The 20,470-nt window shown below is 43.0% G+C and overlaps 1 protein-coding gene across 1 annotated transcript in view; it reads right to left on the bottom strand.

Moving 5' to 3' along the window:
• The window catches only part of SLC37A3 (solute carrier family 37 member 3), a 39,935-nt gene extending 27,831 nt beyond the window's left edge, over positions 1 to 12,104 (bottom strand). Inside the window, exons 1-4 of the mRNA XM_063447605.1 lie at positions 11,990 to 12,104; positions 3,656 to 3,825; positions 2,875 to 2,986; positions 672 to 764 (exon numbers count right to left, since the gene is read on the bottom strand). Coding sequence (XP_063303675.1) covers positions 672 to 764; positions 2,875 to 2,986; positions 3,656 to 3,756 — 306 coding nt within the window. The 5' untranslated portion in view covers positions 3,757 to 3,825; positions 11,990 to 12,104. The remainder of the gene's footprint in view (positions 1 to 671; positions 765 to 2,874; positions 2,987 to 3,655; positions 3,826 to 11,989) is intronic.
• Between the last annotated feature and the right edge of the window lie 8,366 nt (positions 12,105 to 20,470).

Below are 20,470 nucleotides of genomic sequence, written 5' to 3'. Positions count from 1 at the left end.
TATCTTATCTACTTAGTGCCTGGTGCACTCTATATAAACACACTTTACGAGGCAATAAGGTCTACAACCTTTTCGCTGTCATTCATGCTAGGCTCAACATATGATGACTACATTCTACGATGTGACTCCGTATTTGTGTACTATGGCATTCAGTGTTGCGCAAATTATTTTGTATTGTAAAAATACCTTTTTATTTTTCATTTATAGTTTATTTGGGTTTATATATTGTATATACTCTGTATCTTATGATCACAGCGTTATGGCATATTGGGTAGGGGGAAATAACAAAGTATCATATAGTCTCGAACTCTTGGGAACATATAGAAGCCTGTCATGTGACCGTTCCTCTGGCCTGGACAGCTGCAGGTAAGTGCCCCTTTGAAGCTCTAAGAGTAGATAAAAGGGTTTTATATTAGATTCCCGTGTGTAGCTCCTGCGAGACACGTCTATGTTGTAGCTCGGTCGGCCACGACCCGTAAAAATACCTTTTGACAAGCATGCATAATACTGTAGTGTATGTACTTATTTTCTATGCCTGTGTTAAAATATTTTTTTTTTTTTTTTTTTGGAAAACCCCTGTTAAAATAAACTGAAGTGATCAAGAGCTAGATTGATCTAGCACTACAAGTGCATTATATGACCCTTTTCCTTTAACAATCCAGAAAACTTACCACTGCATAAGAAAATAGAAATATTGTGTCTAGAAGTCCAAGAAAGAGGGTGGCAGATGCCATATCAGGAAAGAGATGATTATCACTCCAGGTCTGTAAGTGAAGAACAAAAAAAAAAAGTTACATAAATTTGACTGTTTGCACATCTTAATGAGGAAGAATTGAAAAGATTCACTGACTGTTGTATTTCCTGAAACAAATAAAATTAAGAAAAATGGAAACTACATTTTAGAGATTATATGATGCATGCTGGCATCAGACAAAACGTTTGCAGAGAATTAATATTAGCCATCCAAAAGTGCAGATTGCTTTGTATGTTCAGTGGGTTAAGAAATGCTGCACATAAAGACTCCTACCGCCATGACCACTTTAATTCACTGAAGTGGTCATGGTGGTTGGAGTAGCCCTTTGACCCCTTAAGGACCAAACTTCTGGAATAAAAGGGAATCATGACATGTCACACATGTCATATGTCCTTAAGGGGTTAAGGCACAATATAGAATTTTGTACTGGATGTTATAAAAAAAATTTCTATGAGTGTACAAGCAGGTCTAACATTTCAGCACATTTTAACTTTAGGAGATGTATTTTAAAAATAGCTGGTGATCTATAGTGTCAACTACTGACCTAGAGGATTGTAATTCTATAAAGAGAATCTATATTGGATATAGGTCTTAAAAAAAAAGCCTTAGACCGAAGCTTTCACAAACATCATTAGCTACAAAATAAGAGTATACTAAGCAAAAAAATAAATAAAAATAAAAAATTAACAAATAACATTTTAATATAGTATTTGTCAGAGGACCAAATAGAACAATGAAATGTACAATGAGACTTGAAGCACCATAACCACTACTTTCATTGTAAAAGTTATGGTGCAAATAGTCTTTGACCACTAATCTCCCCAGTTAGTGTTCAACCATTTTGGAGTTGTTTTGCTAAACCCTTGGCTCTATGCGGAGGCTTGGCCAATATGGAAGCAAACTTCCGCATTAGCTAGCAAACTCTGTATGGCAACTGTAAGCGGAGGGCGTTTGGAAACATGAGCTGTAGTAGTTATTAGTGCCCTATTTAATATTTATTTGCTCTAAGATGCCCACATCCCACAAAACCAAACAATATGAATATTTTTGCACTGTGGCTTACTTGCATCCACTCATATATTAGTCTCTTAGTTTCAATGAACAAAAATACTTGCCCATAGTTCTAATACAACTGACCATTTATAATGAATATTAAGTTAACATTTGACCCTATTTAAAATATAAATAAATGTGAAACTTCAAGATCGTGTCACTTATTTTCTTATTATTTTAATACATTACTTATATGATGCTCAAGTTAGAACAATACCATTAAAAGTACTATTTTCTTCCACAAAATCCTTCCTTTAAAGGGTTAATCCAAACTAAAATAGTGTTGATAAAAGTTTAAGTAATCATTGCTGGCATCCCTTTAAAAAAGAAAAAAGCATATATTCTCCCTCACTGTAGGGAGAGCAAACTAATGACGCAGACAGTGGTGAAATTACACATCCAACAGTATCATCACATGTCTCTGTACATACTGATACTGAAACTCTGGACATTAACATTCTGAGCACCACGGCCACTTCAAATCACTGAAGTGGTCAAGGTACTTTGAGTAACCCTTTAAAGAGCCATATTATCTTTGGCAGAGAAAAGTAAATATAATAATATTAGAATTGTGCACTTATTCTGGGATCAAGAATATTATGGGGAATATACATATGAAAGCAAATGCCATCTTATGTACTGCATTATCATTAATGTTTCAGACTGAAGCATTCTGGCTTTCTGGGCTGCTGATATTCTTCCCTGCTTTTTTTTTTTTTTTTTTTTTTTTTTTGTGGAACTTATCACCTGGACCAATTTCACAAAACATGCATGCCTTGTCACTGTACTACGATAACAGCAGCAACAAGAGAAAAGAGCACAACAGTATGTGTTACTGAACATACTTGCAGCCAGATCAGTAGTCACTGAAAAGCGGTGTGGAGTAGTAAATAAACTACTTTCTTTACTGCTACAAGCCTTGTGTAAAAGGCTAAAGGCTACTTTTACGCCAGATAGGCTGTGTGCATCAATATCCTCTACCATTGAAGCAAAAGTATAAATTCTGTCACTTCAAGTATAATTGATTCACACAGAGTTTCTTAATTACATTCTAGTAAAGAACTCACCTCGTTTGGGAACAGACCCTCCGAGCTATTAAAGTTTGATGGAGTCCATTGGCTGGATATGCTGACTTTCACATTACTGAAGGATTTTCTAGATGCATGAAGGAGTGCATAACTAAATAATAAGAAGTATATGAACATAGAGGTTAAATATCACAAATGGCACAACAATTGAAAACAGTATTTTGCCAATTCAGCTTTATCAAAGTGTTCTTGTTCAAGTAGCCAATTCTTAAACACAGATCAAAGTGAAGAAAAATAAAATTATGACATATGGGAGCTTATCAAGATTGGAGGCTTTAATAGGAAACTATCACAAAAGACAGCATTCAGGGCACAGGGAAATCCCTAAACAAATGCTGGTCCTAAACCAGGGTTTCACAGATCACTGCTTTTATATCAGTGTGGTAGCACAGAAATTGGAACTGCTGCAGAAAAATGTGTCCCTATTGATCAGGGAAATGAAATAGAAGAGAGAAAGTTGTCTCTGCATGCTCAGGCAACAGAAACAGCTTCAAAGCTCCCCATGCTTTTCAGTGGAATATATGGATGTCCACAGCACGGAGGTAGTGATATAATCCTACATCCTTCCAGTGTGTGTATATACACAGCTGTATGCATGAGTGGGTGTATCTAAATGTCTGAAGAATGTGAATGTCTATGTATGCATGCATGCATGTATGAATATTTATCCATGTCCAGTATAAAGCTCAAGATGCAAGTGCAAAAGTGTGTACTGTAGTGTAAAACAAATAGTGCAGGGAGCACACATTGTAATCCCTACCTGAAGAAGGTCAGAAGAAAGACAGCAAGATGATGGTGTGTATATTGAGAAACCCATCTTTTCCATGCGGGGATCCTCCTGGATGTTCCTGGGAAATCCATGATTGAAAACAGCAGCTCACTGACGCAAGTCTTTCTTTCCTGACTCAGCAATCAAGGTTAGTGTGGTTGCTGTGGATAGGCAAGAGATAAAGTAAATCATACAAGCAAAAAAAACTCAATTGTGAGAGAGGATACATGTATTGTAAGGAAAGATATAGACCTGAGAGACTAGAAAGCAAAAATAAAATGTAAAAACAAAAGCCAAGGAACTGTCCCATTCAAAGTTGTTGTTTTTTTTCTTTTTTAAAGAGCCAACACGGTCCAGATTGCCAAGCTCATCAGATACATTTTAATAGGAGCCAAATTAAAGGAATGATTCCATCTTAGATGTATCATTGAAGACAATTGTGCATTTAAGTAATGTAATTTGCGCTGGGGAACCAAAATATATGAACAGATATCACAAGCCTGGAGATAGTTTCGCTTTAACACTTCTTCTTTCACTCCCCATTTCTCTCATTTCCTTTTATTATCATGTTTCTTTCCCAGCTGATTTCTTTGGGCCTAAAACTTCAAGTTCCCTAATCACTTCTCCACAATTCCAATTTTAGTGAATAAACACAATTAAAAAGTTAGACACCATACATCCATAAAGTTCTGGGTAAAATTATAAAAAGTAAACATACTTGTTCCGATCCACACATTAACAGGTCCAGCACCAGTTCTTTTCCTCTCTATAATTATGACATTATTGCATGGTATAATCTATTATACAGCATCTTAGGAGTGTTAATGCAAAACACACCGAGCTTGACTACAAAAATACAAAAATGTATTTTACAGCTGGAAACCAGAGACAATACACTATGTGCGTCTCAAAGAATAATGCAATATCAAAATTCTACAAGAGGAGCAATAGATATGGTAATAAGGACGTGTTCCTGGTGTTTGAGTCAAATTTAGACCTTTGCATTTACATTTCTATTTAAACAGAACCCGCATAGTAGCAGTGAAAAAAAAATCCATTTGCTTCTCCAGTTATAAATGAAATATTTGTGCTGTTCTTGTAGAGACTGTGGCTTTACTTTCAGAGGTCTATAAAACAGTGTTTACTCCCTTATTTGGGCAAACTGCTTCAAGCATTATCTGCGTTTCCAACTGTGTAAAATGCCATCATATTTCCATGCTATCCACAACCTTCAGTACTTTAGCCTTCTTGTTTTAAATATAACATTATAAAGCAAAGCACTGTCTGCAAAACTTCACTCATCCAATACAAATTGCCCCGTTAGGTCTCTTACAACTAAGTGAAACACACTGTCCCATATACCCAGTCTTACCCTAATGGAATTACACGGTTTCTTCTGCCATATTAGATCCAAAAAATATAAAATAAACTGTTGCCATGTTACACCAAAGTGGTATAAATTGACCCAGAGAACAGGGGATTCTCAGCTCGTTTACCTAATATTATACATGCCCAGTTACACCAAGCTATGAATTCTGCCCACCTGCCTGCCCATGCACCTCTAGAATTACCATTCACAGTCCCACCATAAAGGGACCCGAGTGTAGACTACAGTAAAAACACACGTTTACATTGGCTCTGAGGTTCAGGACACTCCCATAGAAAATAGGTCAATCCCTCCCCTGTGCCTAGGAGATAATTGAGTCAGCACTACATTAAACACAATTATCTTCAGGCACAGAAAACATACATTTTTACAAAACCGCCAAAATACCTTTAAACACAAAAATTCCCCACAGTTACATCCCCTGATAGCCCCGATCTGGGTGACCAACATATTCAAAAATCACCCAGATCGGTTCAGGAATTTCCTGAAAGTCATAATTTGACCAACCGCACACACGCATGGTCCCATGTCCATAGGAAATGCGGCCACCCAGACAAACACTTAGAACAGTGCGGTGGAATTTGTTACAAAGTTGCAATTACCAAGCTCCCAGGTGGTCTCCGTTTCATGTGGCTGTTCGGTTCCCAAACCATACAGTTCAAATACACGAACGGAAACTTTTACATTACATTTTACAGGGTCCAAAGTATGTGGGCAGGAGGCTCCAGGAGCTCATGGAAAACTCACTTGGAAAGGGGTGTTTGTCACAATATAGTCACCAGAACAACTACAGCCTTTTGTATTTGTTCTGGTGAGGTTGATAATCATAACTGTAAAGGATCACCTGGCACCTCCGTTGAAGGATGCTCCTAGCGCTTCCTGAGGACTCCAAGCACTGCAGCAGACACCATAACCACCGTATAATCCTCCAGAGAGCAAGGCAGGAACAAGCTCTTACAAGAGCTTAGTAGTGATATAGCAAGGGAGTATGAATAGCATAGCAATCCCTTGTAGCAGATTCCCCCAATAAGAGACGGCACTCCAAATTGACGGTGAAGTAGAACTGGTTTACTGGCGCTACCTGCCCGGCTTTTATGTAGGTCCTCCACCTGGTGGACACTCCCCTAGGGGACCAGATGGAAGACTGGGACATATATTGGACAGTGACCAATCACAGACACACAGAGTTAAAACACTCCCACAATGCATTATAATCCCTCCTCTCTGTCCTGGAGATAATTGGGAAGTAATCCAATTATCTCCATGGACAGAGACAAAACGCCATTGAGCACAGGTTGGTTAAAAGACTGTTCTCTCAATTTTCTGAGTTCCTTTGTAGATAGGGGCGCTGTACGGATACCAGCATTACCCTCAATTTGTAAATCCAGGGAATTGTGTTACCTTGTAGCTGTCCTTCTGGGCTGTGGGAATGAGCCCGCCGCTTGCCACCAATTGTAACAGACCGTTTTGCACACAAGAGGTTAAAAACCGTTTAGGCGATATTCCCCTTTCAGATGCAATCACCAATCTCCCGAACTACAAACACACAAATTCTCCAACTCCCGAACTGGAACCATACGAATCCTCCAACTCACGAACAGGAAACACACGAATGCTGTTAAACAGCCGAACAGGAAAAAACATCCGAACAGTTTACACTCCTGGCAGTCGCACTGTAACAGCATACAATCCAATTCCCCCCCAAGAACGAAACGACACTTCGTTTGAGGATCAAGCAGAACTGGTTTACTGGGGCTACCTGCCCGGCTTTTATGCAGGTCCTCCCCCTGGTGGACAGTCCCCTAGGGCACCAGATGGAAGACTGGGACATATATTGGACAGTGACCAATCACAGACACACAGGGTTAAAACACTCCCACAATGCATTATAATCCCTCCTCTCTGCCCTGGAGATAATTGGGAAGTAATCCAATTATCTCCAGGGACAGAGACAAAACTCCATTGAGCACATCTTGGTTAAAAGACATAAAAATACATACGGTTACAAATATTACATAGAACATACACATTCTACCTATCCCCTATCTACCTATAGCTTAGATCTGAGCGCACATTATTATCGAATGGCACTCAGATCACATACATACAGTTCAATCGCCATGGAGCCAAAGTCTTTCCCATAGTCTTTCGTCACACGAATAGGCTCCATGGCATGGCTATCTGGGGTAATGCTGTTCATACGGTTAAACTACCAAATGAACCGTCATTCGGTTAAATGACCGAATGCAGAAGCAGAGAGGCTGGCGGCTCAGAGGTGTTCACGCAAATAAGTGTCTGTTTTTAGTTCCATAGTTTGGGTGCTGAACACCGGTGGCCGTTCGGGACTTTACAACGGCCGCCGCCACGTGTTAGCTACACGAACAGCGGCCACCCAGCGTTCACCAATTAAGCTGCGGTTAACCGCAGTTTCTGGGAGGTCAATGAATGGCACACTCCAGTTCCCAGGTGGTCGATCATTCGGTAGTTTGTTCGGTAGATTCAATCTACCGAACGCCCAGGCAGAAAGGCACGAATAAGCCTTTTTGCAGGGAAAATAAAAGGTTTTTAACATGGGGCCATAGTCCAGCGGCAAGAAGTGGGCAACCAGGCTCCTCCAGTGGCCAGGTTGGTACCGCCACAATAACCTTCAGGCTTTTTGCAGTAAGCAGCCTCAGATGGCTGCTAGAGGTGACATTCAGTGTCTCCACCCTCTGCATGGAGACACTGAACTTTCCTCATAGAGATACAGTGATTTAATCTCTATGATGAGACCCAGCTCATGCAACCCTAGGACTACTACAACAGGATATCCTGTTGTAAACCAAAGCTCATGCTGCCCTAGGATTGCTGTATCCAGGATACCCCATTGTAAAGTCCAACTAATGCACCCCTAGGACTCTTGTACCCAGGACACACTCTTGTAAAGCCCAGTTAATGCACCCCTAGATGTTAAAGCCAAACTGATACACCCCTAGGATTGCTGTAAGCATTAAACTTCATTATAACACCCAGCTCATCTACCCCTAGCCCAGGTATTGTATATCTAGTATTGCTGGATACCATGCTATACAGCCCAGGTATTGTGTGTATATCTAGTATTGCTGGATACCATGCTATACAGCACAGGTATTGTGTGTATATCTAGTATTGCTGGATACCATGCTATACAGCACAGGTATTGTATTTATAGTATTGCTGGATACCATGCTATACAGTCCAGGTATTGTATATCTAGTATTGCTGGATACCATGCCATACAGCCCAGGTATTGTATATCTAGTATTGCTGGATACCATGCCATACAGCCCAGGTATTGTATATCTAGTATTGCTGGATACCATGCCATACTGCCCAGGTATTGTATATCTAGTATTGCAGGATACCATGCCATACTGCCCAGGTATTGTGTGTATATATAGTATTGCTGGATACCATGGCATACTGCCCAGGTATTGTGTGTATATATAGTATTGCTGGATACCATACCATACTGCCCAGGTATTGTGTGTATATATAGTATTGCTGGATACCATGCCATACTGCCCAGGTATTGTGTGTATATATAGTATTGCTGGATACCATGCCATACTGCCCAGGTATTGTGTGTATATATAGTATTGCTGGATACCATGCCATACTGCCCAGGTATTGTGTGTATATATAGTATTGCTGGATACCATGCCATACTGCCCAGGTATTGTGTGTATATATAGTATTGCTGGATACCATGCCATACTGCCCAGGTATTGTGTGTATATATAGTATTGCTGGATACCATGGCATACTGCCCAGGTATTGTGTGTATATATAGTATTGCTGGATACCATACCGCCCAGGTATTGTGTGTATATATAGTATTGCTGGATACCATGCCATACTGCCCAGGTATTGTGTGTATATATAGTATTGCTGGATACCATACTGCCCAGGTATTGTGTGTATATATAGTATTGCTGGATACCATGCCATACTGCCCAGGTATTGTGTGTATATATAGTATTGCTGGATACCATGCCATACTGCCCAGGTATTGTGTGTATATATAGTATTGCTGGATACCATGCCATACTGCCCAGGTATTGTGTGTATATATAGTATTGCTGGATACCATGCCATACTGCCCAGGTATTGTGTGTATATATAGTATTGCTGGATACCATGCCATACTGCCCAGGTATTGTGTGTATATATAGTATTGCTGGATACCATGCCATACTGCCCAGGTATTGTGTGTATATATAGTATTGCTGGATACCATGCCATACTGCCCAGGTATTGTGTGTATATATAGTATTGCTGGATACCATGCCATACTGCCCAGGTATTGTGTATATATAGTATTGCTGGATACCATGCCATACTGCCCAGGTATTGTATATATAGTATTGCTGGATACTATGCCATACTGCCCAGGTATTGTATATATAGTATTGCTGGATACCATGCCATACTGCCCAGGTATTGTATATATAGTATTACTGGATACCATACCATACAGCCCGGGTATTGTGTGTATATTTAGTATTACTGGATACCATACCATACAGCCCAGGTATTGTGTGTGTATATATAGTATTGCTGGATACCATGCCATACAGCCCAGGTATTGTATATCTAGTATTACTATACAGCCCGGGTATTGTGTGTATATATAGTATTGCTGGATACCATGCTATACAGCCCAGGTATTGTATATCTAGTATTGCTGGATACCATGCTATACAGCCCAGGTATTGTATATCTAGTATTGCTGGATACCATGCTATACAGCCCAGGTATTGTGAGTGTATATATAGTATTGCTGGATACCATGCCATACTGCCCAGGTATTGTATATCTAGTATTGCTGGATACCATGCTATACAGCCCAGGTATTGTGTGTATATTTAGTATTACTGGATACTATACCATACAGCCTAGGTATTGTGTGTATATTTAGTATTACTGGATACTATACCATACAGCCTAGGTATTGTGTGTATATTTAGTATTACGGGATGCCATACCATACAGCCTAGGTATTGTGTGTATATTTAGTATTACTGGATACCATACCATACAGCCTAGGTATTGTGTGTATATTTAGTATTACTGGATACCATACCATACAGCCTAGGTATTGTGTGTATATTTAGTATTACTGGATACCATACCATACAGCCTAGGTATTGTGTGTATATTTAGTATTACTGGATACCATACCATACAGCCTAGGTATTGTGTGTATATTTAGTATTACTGGATACCATACCATACAACCTAGGTATTGTGTGTATATTTAGTATTACTGGATACCATACCATACAGCCTAGGTATTGTGTGTATATTTAGTATTACTGGATACCATACCATACAGCCTAGGTTTGTGTGTATATTTAGTATTGCCTGATACCATACCATACAGCCTAGGTATTGTGTGTATATCTAGTATTGCTGGATACCATGCTATACAGCCCAGGTATTGTATATCTAGTATTGCTGGATACCATGCTATGCAGCCCAGGTATTGTATATCTAGTATTGCTGGATACCATGCCATACAGCCCAGGTATTGTATATCTAGTATTGCTGGATACCATGCTATACAGCCCAGGTATTGTGAGTGTATATATAGTATTGCTGGATACCATGCCATACTGCCCAGGTATTGTATATCTAGTATTGCTGGATACCATGCTATACAGCCCAGGTATTGTGTGTATATTTAGTATTACTGGATACTATACCATACAGCCTAGGTATTGTGTGTATATTTAGTATTACGGGATGCCATACCATACAGCCTAGGTATTGTGTGTATATTTAGTATTACTGGATACCATACCATACAGCCTAGGTATTGTGTGTATATTTAGTATTACTGGATACCATACCATACAGCCTAGGTATTGTGTGTATATTTAGTATTACTGGATACCATACCATACAGCCTAGGTATTGTGTGTATATTTAGTATTACTGGATACCATACCATACAGCCTAGGTATTGTGTGTATATTTAGTATTACTGGATACCATACCATACAGCCTAGGTATTGTGTGTAAATTTAGTATTACTGGAGTGGATACCATACCATACAGCCTAGGTATTGTGTGTATATTTAGTATTACTGGATACCATACCATACAGCCTAGGTATTGTGTGTATATTTAGTATTACTGGATACCATACCATACAGCCTAGGTATTGTGTGTATATTTAATATTACTGGATACCATACCATACAGCCTAGGTATTGTGTGTATATTTAGTATTGCCTGATACCATACCATACAGCCTAGGTATTGTGTGTATATTTAGTATTACTGGATACCATACCATACAGCCTAGGTATTGTGTGTATATTTAGTATTACTGGATACCATACCATACAGCCTAGGTATTGTGTGTATATTTAATATTACTGGATACCATACCATACAGCCTAGGTATTGTGTGCATATTTAGTATTGCCTGATACCATACCATACAGCCTAGGTATTGTGTGTATATCTAGTATTGCTGGATACCATGCTATACAGCCCAGGTATTGTATATCTAGTATTGCTGGATACCATGCTATACAGCCCAGGTATTGTATATCTAGTATTGCTGGATACCATGCTATGCAGCCCAGGTATTGTATATCTAGTATTGCTGGATACCATGCTATACAGCCCAGGTATTGTATATCTAGTATTGCTGGATACCATGCTATACAGCCCAGGTATTGTATATATAGTATTGCTGGATACCATGCCATACTGCCCAGGTATTGTATATCTAGTATTGCTGGATACCATGCCATACAGCCCGGGTTTTGTATATCTAGTATTGCTGGATACCATGCCATACAGCCCGGGTTTTGTATCTTCCAGACAGCTGTTCGCCCAGCCTAACTTCTATTGCAGCACAGTTTCGGTCGAAACCGCAAACGTCATGACCGAATGAATGTTACCTGTTCCAGGAACCTCCCCGGCCCCATAAGCCGGACTCTCCTTTCCCTCTTCCTGGCTCATCAGTCTCAGGCAGCCAGCTGCCAACGTAACCCACTCTGCCCTCTTTACAGGAACATTTCCGGTCTGCTTCACGTCAATACGCGGGGCATGACGGGAATCGTAGTTTGTAGGCGTGTGCAGTCGGCATCAGCAGCTGGTTGGGGAGCGTAGCAGTAGAGGGGTTAGTTCGGCTTTAGTGGAGACATTGGGCACTATGCACAAAGAGTAATTCTGATGAATTCCAAGTGTAGTAGTCAGCAGGAGCGTTCCATTGGTTTCCATAGTAACTACACCACTTTCAGAACTTTTCTACAGACTTACTCTTTCTACATTATGCTGTTATTGTCTCTAGTATGTGATGTTTTAGAATTAGCTGACTCTGGCGAGGTAAAAGTGTACATTAGCGTATTTTATTATTTTTACCATTCCATCCTTCAGTTTTTTTTATGGCAGTTTTGGTGTATGCCCCTTAAGATTTTAAATATATATTTTTAAAAGTTTGCGCTATATGTCTTTCCAACCGTAATTCACCTCTTTCATATTAAATGCACCTACCCTTATTACCTTATATACTCGAGTATACGCCGACCCAAATATAAGCTGAGGCCCCTAATTTTACCCCAAAAAACTGGGAAAATGTATTAACTCGAGTATAAGACTAGGGTGGGAAATGCAGCAGCTACTGGTAAATTTCTAAATAAAATTAGATCCTTAAAAAATTATATCAATTGAATGTTTATTTACAGTGTGTGCATATAATGAATGCAGTGTGTGTGTATGAATGCAGTGTGTGTATGAGTGCAGTGTGTGTGTGTATGAATGCAGTGTGAGTGTATGAGTGCAGTGTGTGTGTATGAGTGCAGTGTGTGTGTATGAATGTAGTGTGAGTGTGTGATGCAGTTTGTGTATGTGTTGCAGAGCTTTGGTGGGGGGTGGGCATTTTTATTATTATTTTTTAATTATTATTTAAAAAAAAAATTGTTATATTATTATTATTTTATTAATATTTTTTCTCGTCCCCCCTCCCTGCTTGATACATGGCAGGGAGGGGGGCTGGCAGAGAGCGCTTACCTCTCCTGCAGCTCCTGTCAGCTCCCTTCTCCTCCACGCCGGTCCGGTCAGCTCCCTCTGCAAGTCCCAGTGTAAGTCTCGCGGCCGCGCTATGACCCCGCGGCCCTCGCAAGACTTACACTGTGAGCTGACAGGGGAGCTGACCGGACCGGCGCGGAGGAGAATGGAGCTGACAGGAGCTGATGTGAAGGTAAGCTCTCTGCCAGCCCCCCTCCTACACAGCCCCATTGTCTGTATTATGGCAATATAAATTGCCATAATACAGACATTGACTCGAGTATAAGTCGAGTTGGGGTTTTTCAGCACAAAAAATGTGCTGAAAAACTCGACTTATACTGGAGTATACACTGTATATATCATTTTATTCAGGGGAAACAGGGCTTTCATTTAATATCAAATATTTAGCTATGAAACATAATTTAATATGGAAACAAATGGGAGAAAATAAGATTTTTTTTTATTTTTTTAGTTCTACATGACATTTTAACTGTCAATGTCATAATACTCCGGTAATCCGGTTTTAAGGGGGTTAACCCCTTAAGGACCAAACTTCTGGAATAAAAGGGAATCATGACGTGTCAGGCACGTCATGTGTCCTTAAGGGGTTAAAGGCAAACTATAGTGCCAGGAAAACAAAGTTATTTTCAAACTAGCTTCCCCCTCTGTCAAGTACCCCTTCCCCTTGGTGCACAATGGTTTAAAAACCCCTTCTGTCACTTACCTGGATCCAGTGCTGATGTCCCTCGCTGCTGGCTGGGGTCCGCCTTGGCTCCTCCCCGATGTCAGCCAGTGTGTAGAACTAAAGCGCATGCATTATTCAGCGCTTTCCTTTGGGGATTCCGGTGCATAGCATGAGGACGTCCAGCTTCATTTAGGCACCCAAAAGTCGCCTAACCACCAAGAAGTCCCTCTAGTGGCTGTCTAGTAGACGACCACTAGAGAAGGAGTTAACCCTAGCAGGTAATTATTGCAGTTTTTTAAAAACTGTAATAATTACCTGCTCTGGGTTAAGGGTGCTTGGACACTGCACCCAGATCACTTGAAGGAGCTGATGTGGGCTGGGTGCCTACAGTGTCCCTATAATCCTCCAAGATAAAACATTGCAATTTCAGAGAAACTGCAATGATTTAATTACAGGGAAAACTCCATCTTTAGTGGCTGACTTCCAGACAGCCACTACAGACGCTTTCTGGTCCCTACTTGAGTTTTACTCAGTGAAACAATGTTGGACGTCCTCACACTTCACATGAGGACCTCTAACATCAATGCTTTCCTATATGGAGGCTTTAATACATGCGGCACCCTGCCCCGCATATACACCCTAGGGGCCAGAAAAAGGGCTAGAAGGGGGAAAGACTCACAGAAGAGACACTCAGTGTCACAAGAAGCAAACATGCCGTAGCCTCCCGGAGAGGCTTGAAGGCTAGCCTACTGTCCACAGACTATGGGCCCTGTCGCCAGCTTTAAAATGAGGTATAGCATGTGGGGGTACATTGTGCTATTTGTCAAGTTATTCTGTCAAATGTTGAACTGGAGGAAAACTATTGAGTTAATTAATATATTGTGTAACAGATATTGTGTCCAGCAGGTAATTAAATGATCATGTCTGAGAACATCCCAGACAGGATATGTTGTGTTATCATGAAGGCATTCTGTAAAATAAGCTTATGTTGTAAACCTGTATTGTGCATTGCATCTTGGTGTTCTGCAGTTAATTTAATTATCCAAGACACCAGGGTGTGGTTTGTATTGTTCTGGCTAAAGATCCCCCCTTTGTGTGTAGGGGTATATCTACATGTGTTTTCCCTGCAATAAACAGATCTCTTGTTTTACCCAATACGACTGGTCTTGTCCACTATATTGGGGATTTTGACAAGGTTCCAGAGAGCTATAATCACTATTCCTGTAGCTATAATCACAATATGCTGTAGCTAAATCCAGGACCACCGGATAAATGGAGAAGCAGCGACCAAGAGACCCTGCTACCCGTGACACTCATACACACTGAGGGGCACAAATAAACAAATGGAGGGTTTGGGACACACACAGAGGGACTGAGGCCCCACAAAGGCTGGGGAGATGGATGACCAAAGAGGCACACAGAATCACTTGGGGAGGGGAGGGGGGCAGAGAAACACACAGAGGGGCTGAGGAATAAACAAAAGTGACACACAAAGGGGCTGGGAGAGAAACAGGTACAAAAAGGGGCTGGGGGAAGAAAGAGAAACACAAAGGAGCTGGGGGAGACCAAGAGTCATGCAGAAGGGTTGGGGAGACAAACAGAGACATGGGAGTGCTGGAGGAGGGGGGAGACACACAGAGGAAAATGGTAAAAAGAGCAACACAGAGGGGAAGGGGAAAAGAGACACACAGATGTGTTGGGGTAGAAGCAGATGCCTGCTGTGGTAAGAACGAGGCCGTCCAGCCAGCCTGCTACAGCTGCCAGCGAGCCACTGGCTTACCTGCCAACCAGCCATAGCAGCCTGCTAGCTGGCCTCAGCAGCCAGCTGCAGCAGCCAGTTTACCAGATGCAGCAGCCTGCCAGCCACAGCAGCCAGCCAGCAACAGTAATTAAGGTGAGGAGACCCAACTTGAGCTTCGTATCAGAGAGCTATGTTATATTACTATATTGTGAATGGAGGCCAGAGTGTTAAAGAGACCACTTTCCAGGGCCCATTAAACTCCACTGTAGTCTCTAATGGAGTCTTTAGGGGTCTATTTCTAACATACAGTTTACAAATTTGTGCAATAAATATTCTTGAAAACAAAAATGCTTTTTACATTTTAAAGTTGGGGGTTGCCAAATACAGGATCTGCCCCAGGTACCAAATGCTCTGGGTACTCCCCTGTTTGTACTTGCCCCCAATGTCAAGTTGCAAGTCCTTCCATGTCCCTTGGTCATATTTAACCTTATCTTACTCTGTACAGTATGCAATATGTTGATTTGCTGTTTTTTTTTTGTTTCTTTTTCAATTATATGGATTTCTGTAGTAGGTTTCGCTATGTATTTTTGTGGCTGCTGGAAGGCGAAATGCTAAAATTCTTTCTTTCTTTGAAAACAGAGGCCAGTTATGCTATTGAGTGATTGGGAGGGGGCTGTAGTCATGGCAATACACCTGCCTGGGAGAAATGTAATAAAAGGAAAAATGGAAAATAAATGAGACCAAGAGCAGATTGTTACAGTTCACAGGGATTTTTTTGTAAATGTATCATTGATTGATTTTTCAAAGAGCATGAACAAGTCATCCAAGAAAGTGTGTTACTATAAAACAGCATAGATAACTTTAGGATTAACATAAAAAAAAAACTGGACAACAATTGAGTGATTCTTGTGTACATAGTAGGCATTATACATCATTATGAATTGCATTGGAATCTTATAACCATTTGGTAATAAACGCTGAACATTCTAAAGAGCAAAAAAAGTGGTTGGGTCGGCCATCTAAATTCCATAATACGAATTCTTTCAGTTCAGTAATATTTTGAATTGGTTAATAGATTTTGTGATAATCCAATGTGACCAAATTTGTGTATAAATTTGCAACCTATCAGTTCTATTGAATGCCCCAATTCTTACAGTTCTTCCATTTTACTTAGCAAGAGTCCAATAGAGGGACAGGTTAACGTGTTCCAAAAGACAACCCGCTTGACAACCTGGGCCTGGGCTGAAGGTGAGACAGAGAAACACTGAAGGGGGGACCGATCTTAGGCCAGAATGGTATACTTAGGGAAAATTGCCACCATAGGAGGATCAGGGTGACTGGGCTGTGCGTTAGTACCAGCAAATGCTTTTCAATATGGGCTCAATCTAGATCTGAAAGCAATGTGTATATTAAACTTTTCTGAAATATCATGTCAGACATGGGCATCTGCCTTTTGTTTAGGGCACATAACCACATTTTATTGGAGTGGAACATTCAATGCTTGAGTCAGTATCATACACTGAACTAGGGATGTGCATGGGGAAAATATTCGGTTTGGTTCGGCATTCCGGAATTTCAGCGGTTCGGCACTTTGGCACTTCTCTTCCAGCTGCTTGGTAGATAACTCCCTAATTCCCACAGTATTAGGGAGCTATCTACCAAAAGGCCGAAAGACCTAAATTGGTCTTTCAGACAAATTTACTTATACTAATAAAAATTACTTAGTATTAGTAAATTATGCCCCTACTCGCTATACCGCGAATAGGGGCATTTCTATTAAACAGCCTGTGGCTGCTCACTGTAAAAAAAAAACAAAAAAACAACCGTGCCCCCCTCCCGAGCCCCCAACCGTGCCGCGCGAATGGGGGTTTTTAAACTGAAGGGGGGACCTATTGCCCCCCTGGCCCCACCCATGAGCTGCGGGTGGGGGCCTTAAATCAGAAACACGGGGGGGACCTATTGTCCTCCCCCCTGGCTCCCATCCCTGAGCGGCGGGTGGGGGCCCTTAAGTAAAATAAGAGGGGGGGGGACTTATTGTCCTCCCCCTTGCCCCCCACCCCTGAGCGGTGGGTGGGGGCCCTAAATTACTTTAAGGGGGGGGCCCTATTGTCCTCCCCTCTGGCCCTCAACCCCGAGCAGTGGGTGGGGGCCCTAAAGAAGAAGAATGGGGGGACCTATTGTCTTCCCCCTGGCCCTCACCCATGAGTGGCGGGTGGGAGCCCTTAAGTAAAATAATGGGGGGGGAACCTATTGTCCATGAGTGGTAGGTGGGGGCCCTAAATTAGAATAAGGGGGGGCCTATTGTCCTCCCCCCGGCTTCTACCTTTGAGTGGATGGTGGGGGCCCTAAAGTAAAATAATGGGGAGGTGTCAGGATTACAGTATGATCCAGCACATAGAATTGTGTAACACAGAGGACTGATAGGTAACGTATACCGGACCTTAGAATGGCTGGACTAAAGTACCAAAGAATAGTCAGGAATAGCCCCTCGGGGGCACAGAAAGAGACACAACGATAAGGAAAAGCCAGGGGTCAGGGATGCCAGAAAACAGGGAAGTCAAAATCAATGCCAAAGTCAAATAACCAGAATAACCAGAATCAATAACGCGCTCTCGGACAACCACAAGGGAAACCATAACAGGGCACTGAGCAAGAGGAGAACTGGGCCTGTGGATCTGATTGGTTGCAACCGGCCTTTGACCCCAAAGGCAGTTACCAGGTTCCTATTTTCATGATTGCTGCTCAGCACAAATCCTCCTGTGGATTGATTGCTGCTCGGCATAACTTTTCCTGAACTTTATCAGAACAGTAAATGCCATTAATCACATTCTTATGTGCGGATGAATACGTGACATTGGGGACCTATTGTCCTCCCCCCCGGCCCCCACCCCTGAGCGATGGGTGGGGGCCCTAAATACCAATAAGGGGGGGACCTATTGTCCTCCCCCCCGGCCACCCAGCCCTGAGCGGTGGGTGGGGGGCCTAAATTAGAATAAGGGGGAGGGACCTATTGACCTATGGATTATTTTTTTTGCGCTTTTTTTAAAGTGTGACGGATATTATGGATTTTAATTTTTTTACAGGTACCTAGTTATTGGTCCCTCCTCACTATTTTTAGGGTGAGGAGGGTAGGTAGGGGTTAAGTAATTTTCTTGGGAGGGGGTGACTAGAGGTTTGGGGAGGACAATAGGTCCACCCCTTATTCTAATTTAGGGCCCCCACCTGCCGCTCAGGGGTGGGGGCCGGGGGAGAGGACCAGGGCCGGACTGGCCCACCGGGACACCGGGAAATTTCCCGGTGGGCCGGCACACTAGGGGGCCGGTGCACGGCCGCCTAGTGTGCACCAGCCCCGGCTGCAATTACAGGGTGACCGGCAGGAGGGGAAGCGCTCCCCTCCTGCCGGTCACAGAATGTAGCGTGGCCGAGCAGGCAGACCGGGTAGAGGAGCTTCTGTTCCCCTACCCGGTGTAACAGGAAGCAGTAAGCGAGCCGAGAATGCTCCTCCCGCGAGCAGGCAGGTTGGAGCGTTGCCGTGCGTTACCATGGCAACGCTCCGACCTGCCTGCTGTTCTCGCAGGAGGAGAGCGAAGTCAGCCTGCAGCCAGAGGAGCTGCAGGCTGAACAGCACGTGCCACCACTGGACCACCAGGGATTGAATTGAAACTGTTCCCCCTCTCCCCTGGGCCTTGACCAAAGGTAAGGGGGGAGGGGAGTAATAAAAAAGTTTTTTTTTTGTTTTTTTTTTTAAATATAAATATATCAATGCTTTAACTCCCCCCATACACACACTACACTCCTCCCCCTCACCAACAGCACCCCCCACACACACAGAACCCCCGCACACACACACAGAACCCCTCCACCCCACCCACACACACACAGAACCCCCCCCACACCCACAAACCCCCCCCACACACAGAACCCCCCTCACACCCACAGAACCCCCCCCACACACAGAACCCCCCCACACACAGAACCCCCCCGCACACAGAACCCCCCCACGCACACAGAATTCCTCCACGCACACAGAATTCCTCCACGCACACAATCCCTTCATGCACATTGAACCCCCCCACACACAGAACCCCTTCACACACACAGAACCCCTTCACGCACACAGAACCCCTTCACGCACACAGAACCCCTTCACGCACACAGAACCCCTCCACACATAAACAGAACCCCTCCACACATAAACAGAACCCCTCCATGCACACAGAACCCTTCCACACATAAACAGCACCCCTCCACACACACAGAACCCCTTCACACACAGAACCCCTCCACGCACACAAAACCCCTCCACACATAAACAGCACCCCTCCACACATAAACAGCACCCATCCACACATAAACAGCACCCCTCCAGACACACAGAACCCCTCCACGCACACAGAACCCCCCACGCACACAGAACCCCTCCACGCACACAGAACCCCTTCACGCACACAGAACCCCTTCACGCACACAGAACCCCTTCACGCACACAGATCCCCTCCACGCACACAGAACCCCTTCACGCACACAGAATCCCCCCACGCACACAGCACCCCTCCACGCACAAACGGCACTCTCTCCACGCACAAACGGCACTCTCTCCACGCACTATGCTGGCGCGATGCATTACGGGGCTGGTATGGAATTTTTTTCCAGGGCTGCTTTTCATTCCCAGTCCGGCCCTGGGGAGGACAATAGGTCCACCCCCTTATTCTAATTTAGGGCCCCCACCCACCGCTCAGGGGTGGGGGCCAGGGGGGAGAACAATAGGTCCCCCCTTATTCTAATTTAGGGCCCCCACCCACCCCTACCTGGTGTAACAGGAAGCAGTAAGCGAGCCGAGAATGCTCCTCCCGCGAGCAGGCAGGTTGGAGCGTTGCCGTGCGTTACCATGGCAACGCTCCGACCTGCCTGCTGTTCTCGCGGGAGGAGAGCGAAGTCAGCCTGCAG

This window comes from Pelobates fuscus, chromosome 3 (genome assembly GCF_036172605.1).
Source record: "Pelobates fuscus isolate aPelFus1 chromosome 3, aPelFus1.pri, whole genome shotgun sequence".
NCBI lineage: Eukaryota > Metazoa > Chordata > Amphibia > Anura > Pelobatidae > Pelobates > Pelobates fuscus.
This window is presented reverse-complemented; position numbering and strand designations above follow the sequence as displayed.